This window comes from Macrobrachium nipponense, chromosome 23, assembly GCF_015104395.2.
Source record: "Macrobrachium nipponense isolate FS-2020 chromosome 23, ASM1510439v2, whole genome shotgun sequence".
Classification (NCBI taxonomy): domain Eukaryota; kingdom Metazoa; phylum Arthropoda; class Malacostraca; order Decapoda; family Palaemonidae; genus Macrobrachium; species Macrobrachium nipponense.
In genome coordinates, this window is record NC_061090.1 from 19771293 (window position 1) to 19786826 (window position 15534).

The 15534-nt window shown below is 36.0% G+C and overlaps 1 protein-coding gene across 1 annotated transcript in view; it reads left to right on the forward strand.

The window, feature by feature from the left end:
- The first annotated feature begins 398 nt into the window (after positions 1–398).
- Positions 399–15534, forward strand: part of LOC135199265 (BLOC-3 complex member HPS1-like) — an 89161-nt gene continuing 74025 nt past the window's right edge. Inside the window, exons 1-7 of the mRNA XM_064227154.1 lie at positions 399–663; positions 2934–3071; positions 3778–3890; positions 4106–4351; positions 5534–5763; positions 11128–11252; positions 15510–15523. Coding sequence (XP_064083224.1) covers positions 529–663; positions 2934–3071; positions 3778–3890; positions 4106–4351; positions 5534–5763; positions 11128–11252; positions 15510–15523 — 1001 coding nt within the window. The 5' untranslated portion in view covers positions 399–528. The remainder of the gene's footprint in view (positions 664–2933; positions 3072–3777; positions 3891–4105; positions 4352–5533; positions 5764–11127; positions 11253–15509; positions 15524–15534) is intronic.

Here is a 15534-nt window from a genome sequence, read left to right on the forward strand (position 1 = left end):
TTAGCGGTTTTTGACCAAGTAACAACGTTAAGCATATAATACAGTCCACTATAAGTCCATCTTTTTCGCCACACAGTATGTGTTGGTCTCAATTTAGAATTAAGACTAGAACATGCTCAAAGTGCAAATTGTAGTATATGCTGATAGTGAAGAAAACAAGAGAATGACTAAGCCCATTTTCAGTATTGAGAATCATTCCACAAAAGAGACTAAGGACTGGCAGTTTCTACATTTGTAAATACTATAAAAAAAACCACAATACAAACCAATTAATATGATCTAAACTACAAATAATTACAGTTATTTTATTCATATATTGCCTTTCATATATACAGAACGTTGTGAGAATCACAATTTCACCAAAATAGAATGTTTATACAACTGTCGGTGCTGAACGCCCTAGCCTTAAGTGCGCGTAGCAGACGTTTTCCTGTCAGGTGAGGCGACGTCAGAGTATTAGGGTTACACCAAAGGACCAGGTAAACATTGGAGGGTGCTGTCAAGTTCAACGAGCGAAGACAACCCAAAATGCTGGCCGTGATCATTTTCGACCAGCTCAACGACGTCGTGTATCTTCGCTGCGATCACAAATTCGTACGTCATGTCCGAACAATGGCAGTTGGTCAAGGTCTATTGCAAGATGTGGAGGTCGACCCCGATGAGGTTCGTATGATGGTCAAGGAGGCCCCAGCGACTGTTTTGTCGTCGTGTAACAAGATAATGGTTGATAAACTTATCATTGTTCGTTAATAAATAAACATAACTAGTCCTTTCGACCAGTTCTACCTCTAGTACTTTTAGGCCCTAACGACTTGGGCCATTGCTGTTACCTTAGGTAATATCATTTGTTTAAGGCCAAAAGGACATGATAACATGGTGTTTAGTAATTCGTTTAGTCCTTTACTGCTTTAGAGATTTATCCTATGGCTAATGTTTGAGGTAGACTAGTAGTACCTACCTAGTAATACTTAGGCATTAGCTTCCTAAAGCATCCAAGCTTAGGATTAGCCTATGTTAGACAAGCTAGCCCAAATTTGTCCTTTTTTTCAGTCAAGGTCTTTTACTCAGTTTAGCCTGAAAGTTGGTTTTTCAGAAAGTTTTATATTTTTTTTAATATTTTTGCAAGGTAGATCTAGATATTAACTCCACATTGGGTATTTCTTTGGAAATTAGGCTATATTACCTAGTTACCTACCTATAGTATTTTTGGGGGGTCAACTGTAATTGACCCCCATGGGCCTGTGCTAAACACGGCAAAATTCATTTGACACCCCAATCCCTAGTGGCCTTCGTATTAGCAGGACCGTTCCTTGCAGTCCGTTCGGAGTTACTGTCTAGAATAACCTTTTGCTATTTGATACTAGGTATGATTTATTTCCCTGAGTGCTCGAGTTGATTAACCCACTACAGTCCCCTCTAGCCTATATCTATTAGTCAAACCAAAACGTTTACAAATGTGTAGCCTAGTACATTTCAGACGTTGCCACTTTTCTTAAGTTAGGATATGATTTACTTGTGGGAAACTCGTTGCCATATCACCAGGTCAAAAAGGGTAAACAGTTTGATGCCATTGTTCTGCGTATTTACCATGAAGATTTAATATGAGCAAAAGAACTGACTTTTTGGTGATTAAAGTATGATTTACAGTAAATGAAGAATTGCAATTATACAATAAACTTTTTTGGTCACGGTAGCCCAGACTCACTAAGGAAAATAAATGAGACAGTGAGATAAAAACAGAATACTGTAGTGTTATTGACTCCTCAAGTTATGACAGACCATAGATTAAGTAGGTAGCCCATGGAAGGGATAAGTAGGAGTATAAGACCAAATTGAAGAGACCCTTAAATTTAGGGAGGTAGATTAACTGTAGTGGGAAAGTTTAACAATGTAGCTAATGACAGCCTTGTTTATATGTAGTCTTTAGGTTTGACTATAGGAGTAATGGTGAGGGGTGGCTTCCATTGAGTAACCTGTTATATTTTGGTTGTTCGTTATGCATCACAAGGCCTCTAGAATCCTGCAGAACCTGTGATCAGATGGGATGGCCTTGAAAAAGGCAGGAAAAATTTGTAGTGTATATACCTAGGCTCTATACCCCATAGGGGGATAGTGCCACCAGTGCACTTTAGGCATTACTGAAGGTCCTTTGCAGCATCCCTTCAGCCCCTAACTGCATCCCCTTTTATTCCTTTTACTTTACCTCGATTCAAATTCAGGACGGAGGCAAAGCCCGTCCTCTCTTAAAGGCGGTAAGACAATAACTTACGGGGTCACGAGTTAAAGTGGGGTATTTGGGTGGCTCCATATGTCAAGTGACCAAGCACAGATGCCAATAGTCCCTTGCATACACAATTATTTTAAACTTTACCGGTTTCCAGCTGGCGCTGAGTATTTATCCTAATGTTAAGACCTCAGGTTTGTACGTTATGAAAAATACAAATTGGTTAAAAATTTGTCATTTCTTCCATCTAACTTTTGACCTTCTCCTTCTTGTGTACCTGAGAGGTTTTCTCCTGTTACACCTTTCAAACATTTTTACTGCCTATTATGTTTCAATGCCAAATGATCCCATAGATCCCAGCATTTGGCCTTTTCCCTAAATTCTATATGCTATTCTATTCTGTTGGCTATATATGTACCCAACCACGCTGTTAGGACATGTGGAGGTTAGATATAGAGACTGATATACACATACAGTAGACCTGTATTTTCATGGGATGGGCCCCAGACACCCCTGCAATTAGCTAAAATCCATGAATACTTGAAACCACTTTAAAAATGCTTAGATTGCCTATTTTTATAGTTAAAACACAAAAAAAACTGACGTAAAATATATCTTTGGTTAAATAATGTATCTACGAAGCATAAAAATTTTTAAAATTATTTTTGCATATTAATTAAAACCTATTATCTAATATATTTTGCTACAGGTTGCTCAGTTGGATCCAAACATCGTTGTGCAACTGTTTTCTCCACTTGTGACATCACAGCGTATAATGGCTACCCAGTTTAACAATCCTTACACATCAGTATCTTGCCAGGATGGAACGACAGTTGTTTTTCAAGAAGTAAGAGGAAGTACCATTGTAACATTTACATATCAGTACATAAATATATAAAGATAACAATGGCAGTCAAAGAGATGATGAAGCCTTGAACATAGATTAACAAAATAATGATAAAAGATTTTTCTTGAATGATTGGCTGAAACACAGTACGTATATTATGGCCCTATATTATCTATCTTTACCCAAACCTTTGTTTAGCTGTATTGAGAAGGAAAATCCGATCTGATACATATTTAAATACATCTCGGGTCTCTAGATATTGATGAGATTGAAAGAAATAGTAGGTTGTTGAGGTTATAAAGTTTTATTTTGATATGCATAATTTTTTCTTCCATTCACAAGTCTTATGAAAAAACTTTTCATTTTCTTTCCCAAGTGATTTGCTGTACACCGGCAATTTTTATTTCATATTTCCTCAGTTACATAATGACAAAGTTAAAGTTCTCTAAATGTATGATAAAGTGGTTATATTTGATTAGATGTTAGGCCTAACAGCCTTATAAAAATTACAGAGCAAAATTGTTTTTATTTGGCTTGGTTAAAGAAAGCTTTCAAGATTGGTGAATAATTTTTCCTTATCGCAGAAACATCTGTTTGCACCTGTTTTGAAATATTCTGAGATTCAGTAAAATTACTTTTAATTTTGATAAGCAGACACACATTCATGATTATATGTATACAGTATTTATACGCCTTTCCACCATAGTATGCAGGCTATCTTTTCGTTGGGGTTGGACACCAAGAAGAGGCACATCTCCAGCGTATTATCAGTGTGACAATTCGCATAGTTCAGCTCCTGGTGGGGCCTTGTATTACGGTGTAAGTATCATTTGGATGTTGTTTTGATTGCTACTTACCAGTTATTGACTGAAATAAGGCAGAAGATTTGATTGGTTCCTAAAGCTCTGTATTTTTTCATAAGGCCAAGAAATGCATTTCTGAAGTTAAACATCTCACATTAATGTTCGTTTACAGCGCTGTTATTGTTGGTAAGTTGTGAAAACATTTTTGTTAATAGTTTGCTTTATTGCCAGACTGAAAAAGAGTGGGGAGAAGAGTTGTATGTTGGACAATCTACTAGAAGCTTGGCAGAACCTATATTCCAAAGAGCAGAGTTACCTGGTTGAAGCTGTCGAGAGGCTTGTTGTCAATGCTGAGCTCTCTGGTGCTGCTGTCAAAGCTCTTGCTGCTGTTATTGACAAATTAAAGTCTTCTAAAGAGCTAACGCCATGCCATGCCCTATTCTTTGTTAGAAACAAATTACTTGCTCTTTATTCTAGGTATGCTTGTGTTTTCTTTTTACTTGTAGTATTTGCTTAGATTAAAACCGTAGTTACCTTACATATCCTTGATTTTATCATACTGTACTGTGCACTATTGTTAGAAAATTATGGTGCTCATGATCAATTTATATTCTTATCCCTTACTTTCTTGCTCAGTCAGTTGCAATCAGTAAATGAGTTTTTATGTGCTTCGTTTCTGCTGTCATAAATTGATAAAGTACCACTTAAAGCTATAAGGTAGGGCATAGATAACTTCTCTGTAGAAGTCAGTAGAGTAAATATTTATCAGAAATGTTCATTAAACTATTCATTGTATGCAGAATAGGTATTGGCTTTTTATGGTGTGTATGATTGATTTAAATTATATAAATGCAACTTTAATTGCAATCAGTGCTTAGTTTAGGTCAGAGGTAATTAGGCTTACATTAGAATTATTTGTCAATGGCTGTAGAAATGGTGATGTACTTGAGAAGCTAGTTTATATGATATGAACTGAAAACTGATGAGAAAAGAAAGCAAATTTTATATGTAGGCATTGCTCAAGGGAGTGATTGCCCTCAATGAGGACTATTTGAGATGTGTGTACTAACAGGTTTTTCTGTAAAGCATCAAACTTGTAAACACCAATATTCATAAAGCATGTAGGAAATAAATTTTCATTGTACTTCAGGAAAATAAACAAACAAAGCAATTATGTATTTGTCTCTCTCTGATGTACACTATAATGAAAGTATTCACTTCCAGTCTGTTTACGTCTTGTAAAGCTGAATAAGTGATTAAGATGTTGCTATACTCATATCTGTGATGAGAAAATTTCTTTTGTTACTTTGCAGCATAGGAGTAATTTTGTAGGAGGTTCTTTCCTCTCCATAGTTTATACTTTTACTTACTAAAATGAAATTTCATTACTAGAAGAACTCGTACATCACTGTTTATTGGTCAACACTTAATAGAATTAAAGGGTTAACAATGTGTGTAGTAAAATTTATTATTTTTCAGTGTAAGTTTTCTGTTCTATTTAACTTTTTTTGCAAAGGACTGGAATTTTTGGATACAAGAGGATGTACAAATTGTTTCAATAGTAATTTCAGAAATATTATTAAAGTGAAAGCGTGTGTGTAGTCTTTGCCACTACAGGTATCTCATTTGTTTACTGATTTATTTTCCAATACCTTACAGCCGAAGTGCCCAAGAACTGAGTTCATCTGACCTTCTTTTTCTCAACATGTTAGCCGAAGCAATTCAGGTTAGAGAAGGTGACTATATGGAGGAGCGTGCTTCAGAAAAAAATGCAGAAAGCCCTGATGACAAGAAAGATGACGATGGCATCGAATTAGAATCTGATTCTGGCGAGTTTTATAGTATTCCCAATACTCCCATGTTGGGTAGAAGCACTCCTGTCATGGAAGGTTAGTGTTCGTATTTTTATTAATGAGAAGATCTTCACTGAGGGCAATAATGTCAACTAGAATTGTTGTTTCTTTGCCTTATATAGGGTCTTCTTTATGCATCTTATAACCTTTGTATCAGCATGTAGCTGGTATACTATTAGATTTCCTATGGTCATTTAAAGATGTTACAGTAAAGTAGTTTTATTTCCTCCGATGTTTTGAGTTTTGCTTTATAGTTGGCATGGGTGATAGTTGCTGTTCATAATAAAACATTATAAACTAAACATAAACACTTATTTTTTTCAGAGAAAGATACATAAAGCAAAATTATATTAATTTTGAATAATAAAAAAAAATTCAGTTATTTGTTCATGGGATATCACTTTCGCATCTGCATCTTTCTCAAACATTTAGGGAAGCCATCAGCAAGGTTTTCCAAGATTAAGGTTTTGATGTTCTGTCAAGCGAGATACAGCTATGTTTCCAATTTTGCTGCTGTTGAAGTGTCCTTGTTACATAACTTTCCTTTTATATAACTCAAATCTTCTCAGTTGGATTGACGTCAGGCGAGTTACACGGCCATTTTACAACTTTTGCAGTAGGGCAAGGTGCCCCATCTTGCTGAAGAATTTCTGCTCCAGTTGCGTTGAAAGAGTCGGCCAAATTGTTCTTTAATAACCTTAAATACTACACCTTAGTAACTGTCTGACCTTTAGGTAGGATGATAAACTTCCCTTTACTGCTTAAAGCAAAACTCCCCCATACAATGACGGAAGCTGGGTGTTTTACAGTACAAGCTGTGTTTTGGACCTATTAGCCCCTTTTGGCACCCATACATGTTTTCCCTTAGTGTCACTGACAAGAAACACGCTCTCATCAGTCCAGAGCATAGCCCTTCACTGCTCTTATGTCCAATCTTTATATTTACATGATGGCAAAATTCTTAATTTTCTTAAACTGGAATGGAGTTACAGCAGGTTTTGGTTTAACCTCCACTTTCTTACAGGACAACCATTTTTGTATGTTTTCCTGAATTGTCCTCATATGTAGAGATGTCTCTCAGTAACTTGTGATAGTTTTTATTTGGGTTTTTTTGCTATCAGTGTAGGATTAAGGGCTAACTCCCTCTTTATTAGAGCTAAACTCCCTCTTTATTAGAGCTATTGTTTGCTTACTTATTTGGGGTTTCCTCGGTGCCTTTAGATGCAAGGGTAATTCTTTCTGGTCTCTGGCCTTGAATTTTCCCAAAAATAGTAAACTGTTCACTCTTTCTTGCCAGTTTGTGCTGCGATTCCTACGTATTGTTAAACCCATTTTAAAGCATTCTGTTACTCTAATTATATTTCAAGTGCTTTTACGAGGCTTAGACATGTTTCTAAAGGTAATATGAGCCTTAATGCAAGGATAACAGTAGAAGAAGCAGCCGCAAGTCTGTCGTAAAATCAGAAGTTGATATTTCCCTCATGGAAGGCAATTAGCTGCTGGTCAGTATTTCTCCCACACACTACTTTGCAAGCGACTGACTCTAGTTTCCAACTACGTACTAGTTAATTTCTCCCTGCTGATTTTTTAGCCTATATCTTACGGTGATAGTAAAAAATGTGGGTAATGTTTGCAAATGTCCATATGTTGCAACTATCACCCTCCTGACTGTACTACTATGAGATTCAGGGTCTCTCTAACACGGTTCTTTGGACTTTGCTCCTTGTCAAAGCATCAGATGTAGCTGAAAGTTGACATATGTATATTTTACAACCACACACAAATTTTGTCAGCATTATCAATAACCTAAACCCGATAGTTTTAATTTTTATAGAGTAAAAATTATCTAGCCGATGCCATGGCCAATGATTACGAGCCAAGAGTCGAAAAACATTCATTACGTAAGCAAGGTAAACATCTTTGACGAAATGTTGCCCCGCCCATCCACAAGACAGAAACTCCATCGGTTCTGAAACCCAAAGACTTTATGAATGGCGGAACGATACATAGAGGTGGGTGGGGTATCAGTGCTAGCGTAGTAATGCTACTGTAGCAGTAGTGCTGCAACTGTATAGCAGTAATATACATGAATTAAATGTTTAGGTCACCTGCTGGGATCCTTGAGGATCATTTAGCACTTCTTACAACTACTCGAGAAATTAGTTTTTATAGCCAGAAGTTAAATTTTCTAATCCAACATGCCCATGGTAGCCTTCAGTGTTATCCTGAATTATAATTTGAGGGCGAAAGTGGGTGGAGCCTCATGGTTATCATTCTGACGATAATTATTGGTGAAGGTTTAAAGCCAATATACGGTACCGGCTATTTTTTTTTCAGTAAATAGGTAGATAGCCAATAAATAAAAATTGCTTGACATTGGATATAGCAGTTATCAAATCAAGCTTGTCTACTATGTTTTTGAAAATTACAAGCTATTTCCTTCATCTTGTCAATCTGATTGTGACCTATAAAGTAGACTGTAATTTCTTAGGAAACCTATTTTGGGAGTTAGACTAATAATCAGTGTTTTTGTATTTATTAACATATTTTGTTGGTTTGTTCATTATGACAATTATCAGTGGAGAGGTTCCAGAGTTCATAAAGGTGTACTGCTTTGCTTGTATTTTTTTTAAATTTTATGTCATTGTTTGCCAGAGGTTTAGCCTTCGTTACGTATAGCCAATCATCCATCGAAAAAGAGGGAAGAAATGCAGTCATAAGTTACGTAACGAGTGCGTTCGAAACCTTATCTCTGAGTAAGTTGGCCCGTCTTCAAAAAAAGTCACTTTTACATTGTAAGTACCAAATTTATTCAACCTAAGTAATGCAGAATACAGTCAAAATTTATGTGTAGATATAATATGTATTCTGAATAAGCGTTATATTTTATGAAATGCATAAGATAAAAGTTATTGTGAAAAAACCGTGTTACAGAGGCCCTGAATCTCATAGTAGTAGCTATCCACCGAGAGTTACAAATTGTGAATTAATTCAGATACTTGTTAAACAAGTATACAGTAGTATGTATTGGCCAGAGTTTGATGCTATTGTATCTGGTCCCAGAGGAGTTGCAATCTTCTTGGCTTGTTTGATGGTGTTGGCTGGATTACCTCCACTGGTTTGACTGGTATGGTAGTCCATGTAGGTAAGATAATTCTCTCTCTCTCTCTCTCTCTCTCTGTAGTCCATGTAGGTAAGATAATTCTCTCTCTCTCTCTCTCTCTCTCTCTCTCTCTCTCTCTCTCTCTCTCTCTCTCTCTCTCTCTCTCTCTTTCTGAGGTACCCCAGAGATATTTTATTTTCTCTTTATTTGAACAAAATCAGAACGGGATGATCTCAGCCCAAAATGTCTCTCTCTCTCATCAGTTTGATGCAAGGTTCAGCAGCTGATTTCTCATATTTCTCCGTATATGAGTAGGGGAGAAATTTGTTTTTTTTTTTACTGTATTGATGCTTAGTTTTTTCCAGTGTATGAAGTGCCTCGAGAAGGTGCAGACATCGGTGGTCTGGTGCTTGTTCTATAATTTTGTTGTGCTTTTTATTAGCTCATCTCTTGAAAAAAAATTTTTTATGATTTTGTTGATATTGATCAAAGGTGGCCCCTTCTAGAAGGTGGCTGGAGAAATGCCTTGAGAGTTTGGTAGTAGTTCGCCCTGGTTTGTGAGTGTTAACGTCCTTCTACTGGACATGTAAACATTTAGATGACACTGCTTCTCTTCAAAGACACCTCTACAGGCGCTGGGTCATTTTTTGTTTGTGACTGAATTTTCTCCATATTCAAGTAATAAATTAAAAGATTGATCTGATCTCCCTCTATAATACAGGAGACAATCATTTATTATTTTCATGAGTGACTTTTGATGCATAAGATTTGTGTACATTAGTAGGGTTTTATAGAACCACTGTGGTCATTATCGGTGTTAGTTACATTTACATAATTGTGCCACTTATTCATAGAAATCCAGTTTTGCCCTTCAACCATGACTTTTGAGAAATTATTTATCAGCATATATGCTGACATTTCGGTCTCCTTCATTGTGTTTCTTTTGTAAGCAGGGCTTTAGTTGTGAAGTTATGAACCACTAACCTATTTTACTTTTATGGAAATCCACTGGACTCTACATTAAGCCAGTAAAATTCCCAACATTTAACACCTTGAAAGGTGGGCTAATAGCTCAGTCAATATAAGGGTACATTTTCTGTAGAGGCTAATTCAAAAAGAACTATTAAATTAACAAGGAGATACATTTTACATAGTAATCTTATTAGTACTTGTATTTTTGTTATCAAAAAGACCACTTCATTTCAACATTTACAACTGATATCTATGTCACTTTTTTATTTACTTCTCCTTTGCGCTATTTCTTTCAACCATTCCAAGGTGGGTGTGTTTCTCTTAAAAAGTTTATCTTTATTCTCTGAGGACCAATTTAACCATTAACAGAATAATGAACATCTCAAAAATTATTCTTATGGTGAATTTTGAGAGGGGATACAGCTGCAGCCAGATTTGTTGATAAGAAAGTAGAGTAAGAATTTATCTTTCACATTACTATAAATAAAATTGTTGACACAATGCAGTAGTTCAGAAAACATTGAAATAAAATATGGTACTATATTATTCTGTATCAAAAGAAAGAAATAAAGCAAAAATGAGAAATATGACAAAATGAAGCATTGTAAATTATATAATTTAAACATTAGGGTATTACCTTCTGACTGTGAAGGAGACGGCATGTATTTCGCCTGTAGGAAATAATTATTCTTGGTTGGAGAATACACATTACTAGAAAACTGTTAATTGTCACATAGTGTGTAGTAATGTATGTTCAGAAGTATAAGCTGAAATGATGGAATGATACAAAATGTTTTTCCTGTACTTTAGGTTTTCATGTTTAATTAGGTAATAATCTTGCTGATACTAAAGATCTTGATAATACTTTTTTGCCTGAAATCTTGTAAATGATATATTGAGTGTGGTATTAATCTCAGTGGTACCATTTCCCTGAAAGATGGCGGAACAGTGTATTGATAATACATTGTTATTTACCTAAAATTTGTATCATTTCTTGAATTCTCTGAAAATGCAACTTCATAATAGATTTCTCACTTTGTTATTCTTTAGTGCTTGATGAAAAACTGACCTTGAAATGAAACTAAAATATTGAAAGTCTCTCTAAGTTTGAAACTTTTTTTTTTTTTTTATTATTATTATTATTGTTATTTGGTATCTTCAATAAAGTTTGGTTACAAAGTACAGTATGGGGACAGTGTGGATCTATAGGGTTGCAGAAGGGGCACCACATTATTTTCCAAAGTATGGAACTTCATAAATGATAGTTTTAATACTGTAAGCTTCATGTGTCATTTAGAAGTTACATGAAATTATTATTATTGCAGATGAACCACAAGGCAAGATTCGAAGTTCAATTTTGTTGCTACGCTCAGACCTCTGTCAACTGACACCACACATTGTTCATTATGAAACACTGTCCGAGGGTTTGTCCCTTGTCATCGTCTCAGAGGTAAAAGTGCAGCCCCAAGAGGTAGCATAAAATTTTTGAATGATATAATTATATATATATTTTGAACATAATTAGGAATTGAATATTAGATTTTTTTATGAAATTAGAATGTTGTTATCACTTTATAGTAAATCTTTGTTCATTAATGAACCATCAGTCAAGTGATGCCTTATTCTATGTAGAACTGATTAGTCAAACCTTATCCTGAAAAGAATGCATCTGCACCTACACTCGTTCTGCTATTGTCAACATCTTGGGTACTCTCTTAGAGATGGTCATTGTGAACTCTCAGTCTTTGTGCCATCTTCTTCATGCCCCAAGTAGTTTCTCTTACTTTTAGCTTTATCATGCTATTTTTTATATCGTGAGTTTGTGATTATTAATGTATGTGTTGGAATGAACTAACTTCCACCTCACCCTTCTTGGGGTTCTGGCAAATTTCAAATTTTTGTTATTTGTCTTGAAGGGCTGTCTTTGCCAATAATTTTCTCTTGACATTTTATAATACCCATTTACTTTCTGCATCTAAACCATATAGTGCAAGAGTGGACATTTTCCTGCGATTTTCCCTATTTTCCTGGGAAGTTTTTTCCTTGTTTTCAGTGTTCAAGATTTTAATATTATTTTGATATTGATCAAGAATGTTGAGTTTTTCATTATTAGGCTTTGCTACAGTCTTATAAATGATAAGGATAAAGTTTTTTATGCTTTATTCTTAATATTAAACTAAGCCCTTGAGTATATATGTGTTTTGTTCCATCTTAGGGATGAAATAGGGTAGTGTAGTTTAGTGTCGTGCAAGGTGAGAGCTGGACTAAGAAGTTGGTGAAGCTCTGCCCTGAGGCTATTGTTGATTGTGACTTGTTTTAATATGCTTCAGTGGAGATAAAAGGTTACCATGTAAGGCATTCAGTTCTATTATTTCCTTCTTTTATGCCCTCTTTAGACAAAGACCCTGAGCCATTGTGCTTGTCTTTTTGGAAACATTAAGTCTTCTTTCCAGAAGATATGTATGTACTGCTTGTGAGAACTGGGATATTGACAAATGGTTTAAATTTGTGCAGAAAGATTTATAAGCATTGTCCCAAAGATCCCAGTGACTCGTCAAGTGCTGGTAGATTACGGTTGTTTCAATTTCCTTCTCCTGTGATAAAGGAACAAGTATTCTCAGTCATTGCAATGTCTAGCGCCGTGCTTCCACTACTGGTGTAAGATCATTTTCATGGTATGGAATATATTAAAAAGACAGCTATGATCTCATCACAGATTGAGCAACCCACATTTGTCTCCTCTTAGGCAGAGGAAAGATTGGTTTTCCCTCTCCCTGCTTTTTGCCCGACGCTGTGATATCCTGCTACTGCCTCCACTTGCTTATGCTACAACACTGCTGCTTCCACTTGCCTGTGCCACAACACTACTGTCTCATGAGTGCCACTTCTCTATCAGACTGTAGATCTTTATTGAGTGAAACCGAAGCAAATTATTTTAAGTGGTTTAAGCCCAACTCTGGTGCACCTTGCAGTAGACCCAGTTGCCCAGAACCCTTCTCTACAACCTGGAACACTACTACTCGGGTTGGGCATCATTTTTACCAGTGCAGCTCCTCTTGTGATCATCCCCACTCAAAAGCTCCTTTCCCTGGCAAATGTGTTCCCCTCTTTCTCTTCTGTTTGAAGTCTTTGCTCTGGTAGTAGGTGATAGCAAGGATAGATGAACCAAATTGAGCTATGCCTTGGCTCTTGCTTCCTCAGTAAAAGGAGGGGAAGATCCCTGGAGCATTATTTTACAACAATCCCTCAGGAGATTTCTTTTGCAGCTGCTGCTCAAAGGGAATGAAGTACATGACTATTACAAGTTCCTTACGAACAGATCAAGCCCTGGAGCAAGGCACCACCCCCTTGTCATGACTGTCCCACTCCTTGAGAGATTTCCTTTCCCATAAGGGTCAGTCATGGCCTCATCTCCTCATGCAACAGTCGATTAGAGTGGGCAGAGCCAAGAGGAAAGGATAGAATTTGGATTACAACTGTAGAGATCTTCACATGAGCCGAGGGTCATGAAATGATTCCTTAAGGGGGCTGGCCGGAACCCCTATATATGGTGGTATAGGGCAAAAAATGCAAAGTCATGAAAAAATTCATGGAGCTTCATATGGCAATTGAGAATACGTATACGAAATATATCGTCAAAATTCCTCTTACTTTCGTAGTTACAGGGTAATTAGTTAACGTAACTCAATAAGCCTAAAACATTGATCTGTACAAGAAAATGCAATATTTCTTCTATTATCGTAAATTTTGATAATTATTGTCAAAGAAATTGGGAGAAATGGCATCTGTAGACATTCCCCGAGTCGAGAAGGAGACTTCAGGCTCAGCTACCAAGTCCAGTCCTGATTTAGTGCGATCACAGACTTCAAGTAGTCTACACGTTCCATTTCACCTCTGACATTCGCCCGCTTTTACGTATGTTTATGTATGTTTCGGCAAGAATTTCATCATGCCAATGAGGAAAAGACAAGGAAAACATCTTGCTAACATACAGACGAAGAAAAATCGCTCAAGTATTATTACAGAATATCATGATATATGCGTAGTTAGTGAAGAGAGAGGGGAGGGTTGCGGAGTAAGGGTTGCTTAGTAACGCCCCCGTCTTGCTTGACAGCACACGTCACACTGTGCCCAAGGCTACGATCTTTGAGCAAAGAGATCTTCATTTATGATAAATAACAAAGTTTTGGTTTTTTAATACCCAAAATGGAATATGAAATTCATAATAATCATGATTTATTAAATTGTCTTTGTAAAAAAAGAGTATGCCTTCGAGTTTCACCTCTTGACATTCTCTTGCATTTACGTTTGTTTATCTTTGTTTCGGGCACGAATTTCATCATGCCAAAGAGGAAAATACAAGGAAAACATCTCGCTAACATACAGAAGAAGAAAATTCGCTGTAATAAGCCGAGTTAGTGAAGGGGAGAGAGAGAATTGTGTAGGAAGGAGTGCCCCATCTTGCCTTAAGCAGTGCCCCAGGCTGCGATATATGAGCAAAGGGATCATCATTTATGATTAAATTATGATAAATGAAATAGTTTTGGTTTATTAATACACAAAAAAGAAATATACATTCATAATAATCATTATTTATTAACATTGTCTTTATAGAAATACAAAGGAAAACTTTGAACGCCCGTATCTCAAAACTATACTTATTGACCTTCAAAATCTATCTTCTCACTTAGTTTTAAAGCTATAACATTGGAATTTGGTATATAACTCAGAAAGACATTATAGAACAATCAAATAGAGCCCTTTTTTCCAATTTTTGTTTCGTTTTTTTTTTTTATAAATTTTTTTCTCATGATTTATAGGGTTTATTTTTTTATCATTGAAAAATTCATATCTAGCAAAAAAATGACTTTTAGAAAAAAAACTCTCCATTCGATTGGAGGTCTACATCAGGTCTGTATATGGTAGTAATCCCAGGTCTTAATATTAAATATCAAGGGAGGAGATAGAATTTGAAAAATGGTTATTTTCGGGATAAATCGGCCTCGAAACCGAAGGTCAGAGGCGAAAATCATATGCGGTTTGGAGATGTCCCAAGTCACCTTATTAAGTGGTATGAATATCAAAGTCCTGTCCTTAAAAAGGGCATTAGCCGGCCGACCCCTTAACACTAGATTGTCAGAGTAGTTTCTCATTTTTAAGGGAACATGGTAATTGTGAGGTACCCCCAATTAATTATGGGTCTCCCCAAGCATTTTGTTGTTGTATTGCTTTCCATAACTTGACTCAATGGCAGAGACCATAACAATGCTCCAAGTGTGAAATAATCTAAGAGGTCTATATAGCCTATAGCCATGGCCATCAAGTGCTAGAGAGATCTTGGAACTCTGTGAACTCCCATATGATCCTTAGAATGCCCCACCTTATGCCAAACCACCACTGGGTGAATTATTGGAATGTGGCTTCTCTCTGGATCACAGAAGTTCTACATCTCGGAGGAGCTTATCTTACATCCTCCCTTTTAAATAGCAATTTACATATCAAATATAGTTAATTGGTTTAATAAACAAGTTTTGTTTTCATTACAAAAACATTTTGTATACAACCTATCCCTACATTCAGGAATGGAATAAGGTATAGTAATACTATGATTAATGGATTTGTATGAAAAACCTGTTTTAGTGTAATAAAATCATTGCATTTTATATGGAACCATAACAATCCATTGTATCATGATATCTCTTTTCAGGTCAATCGAACACAGCTATCAATAC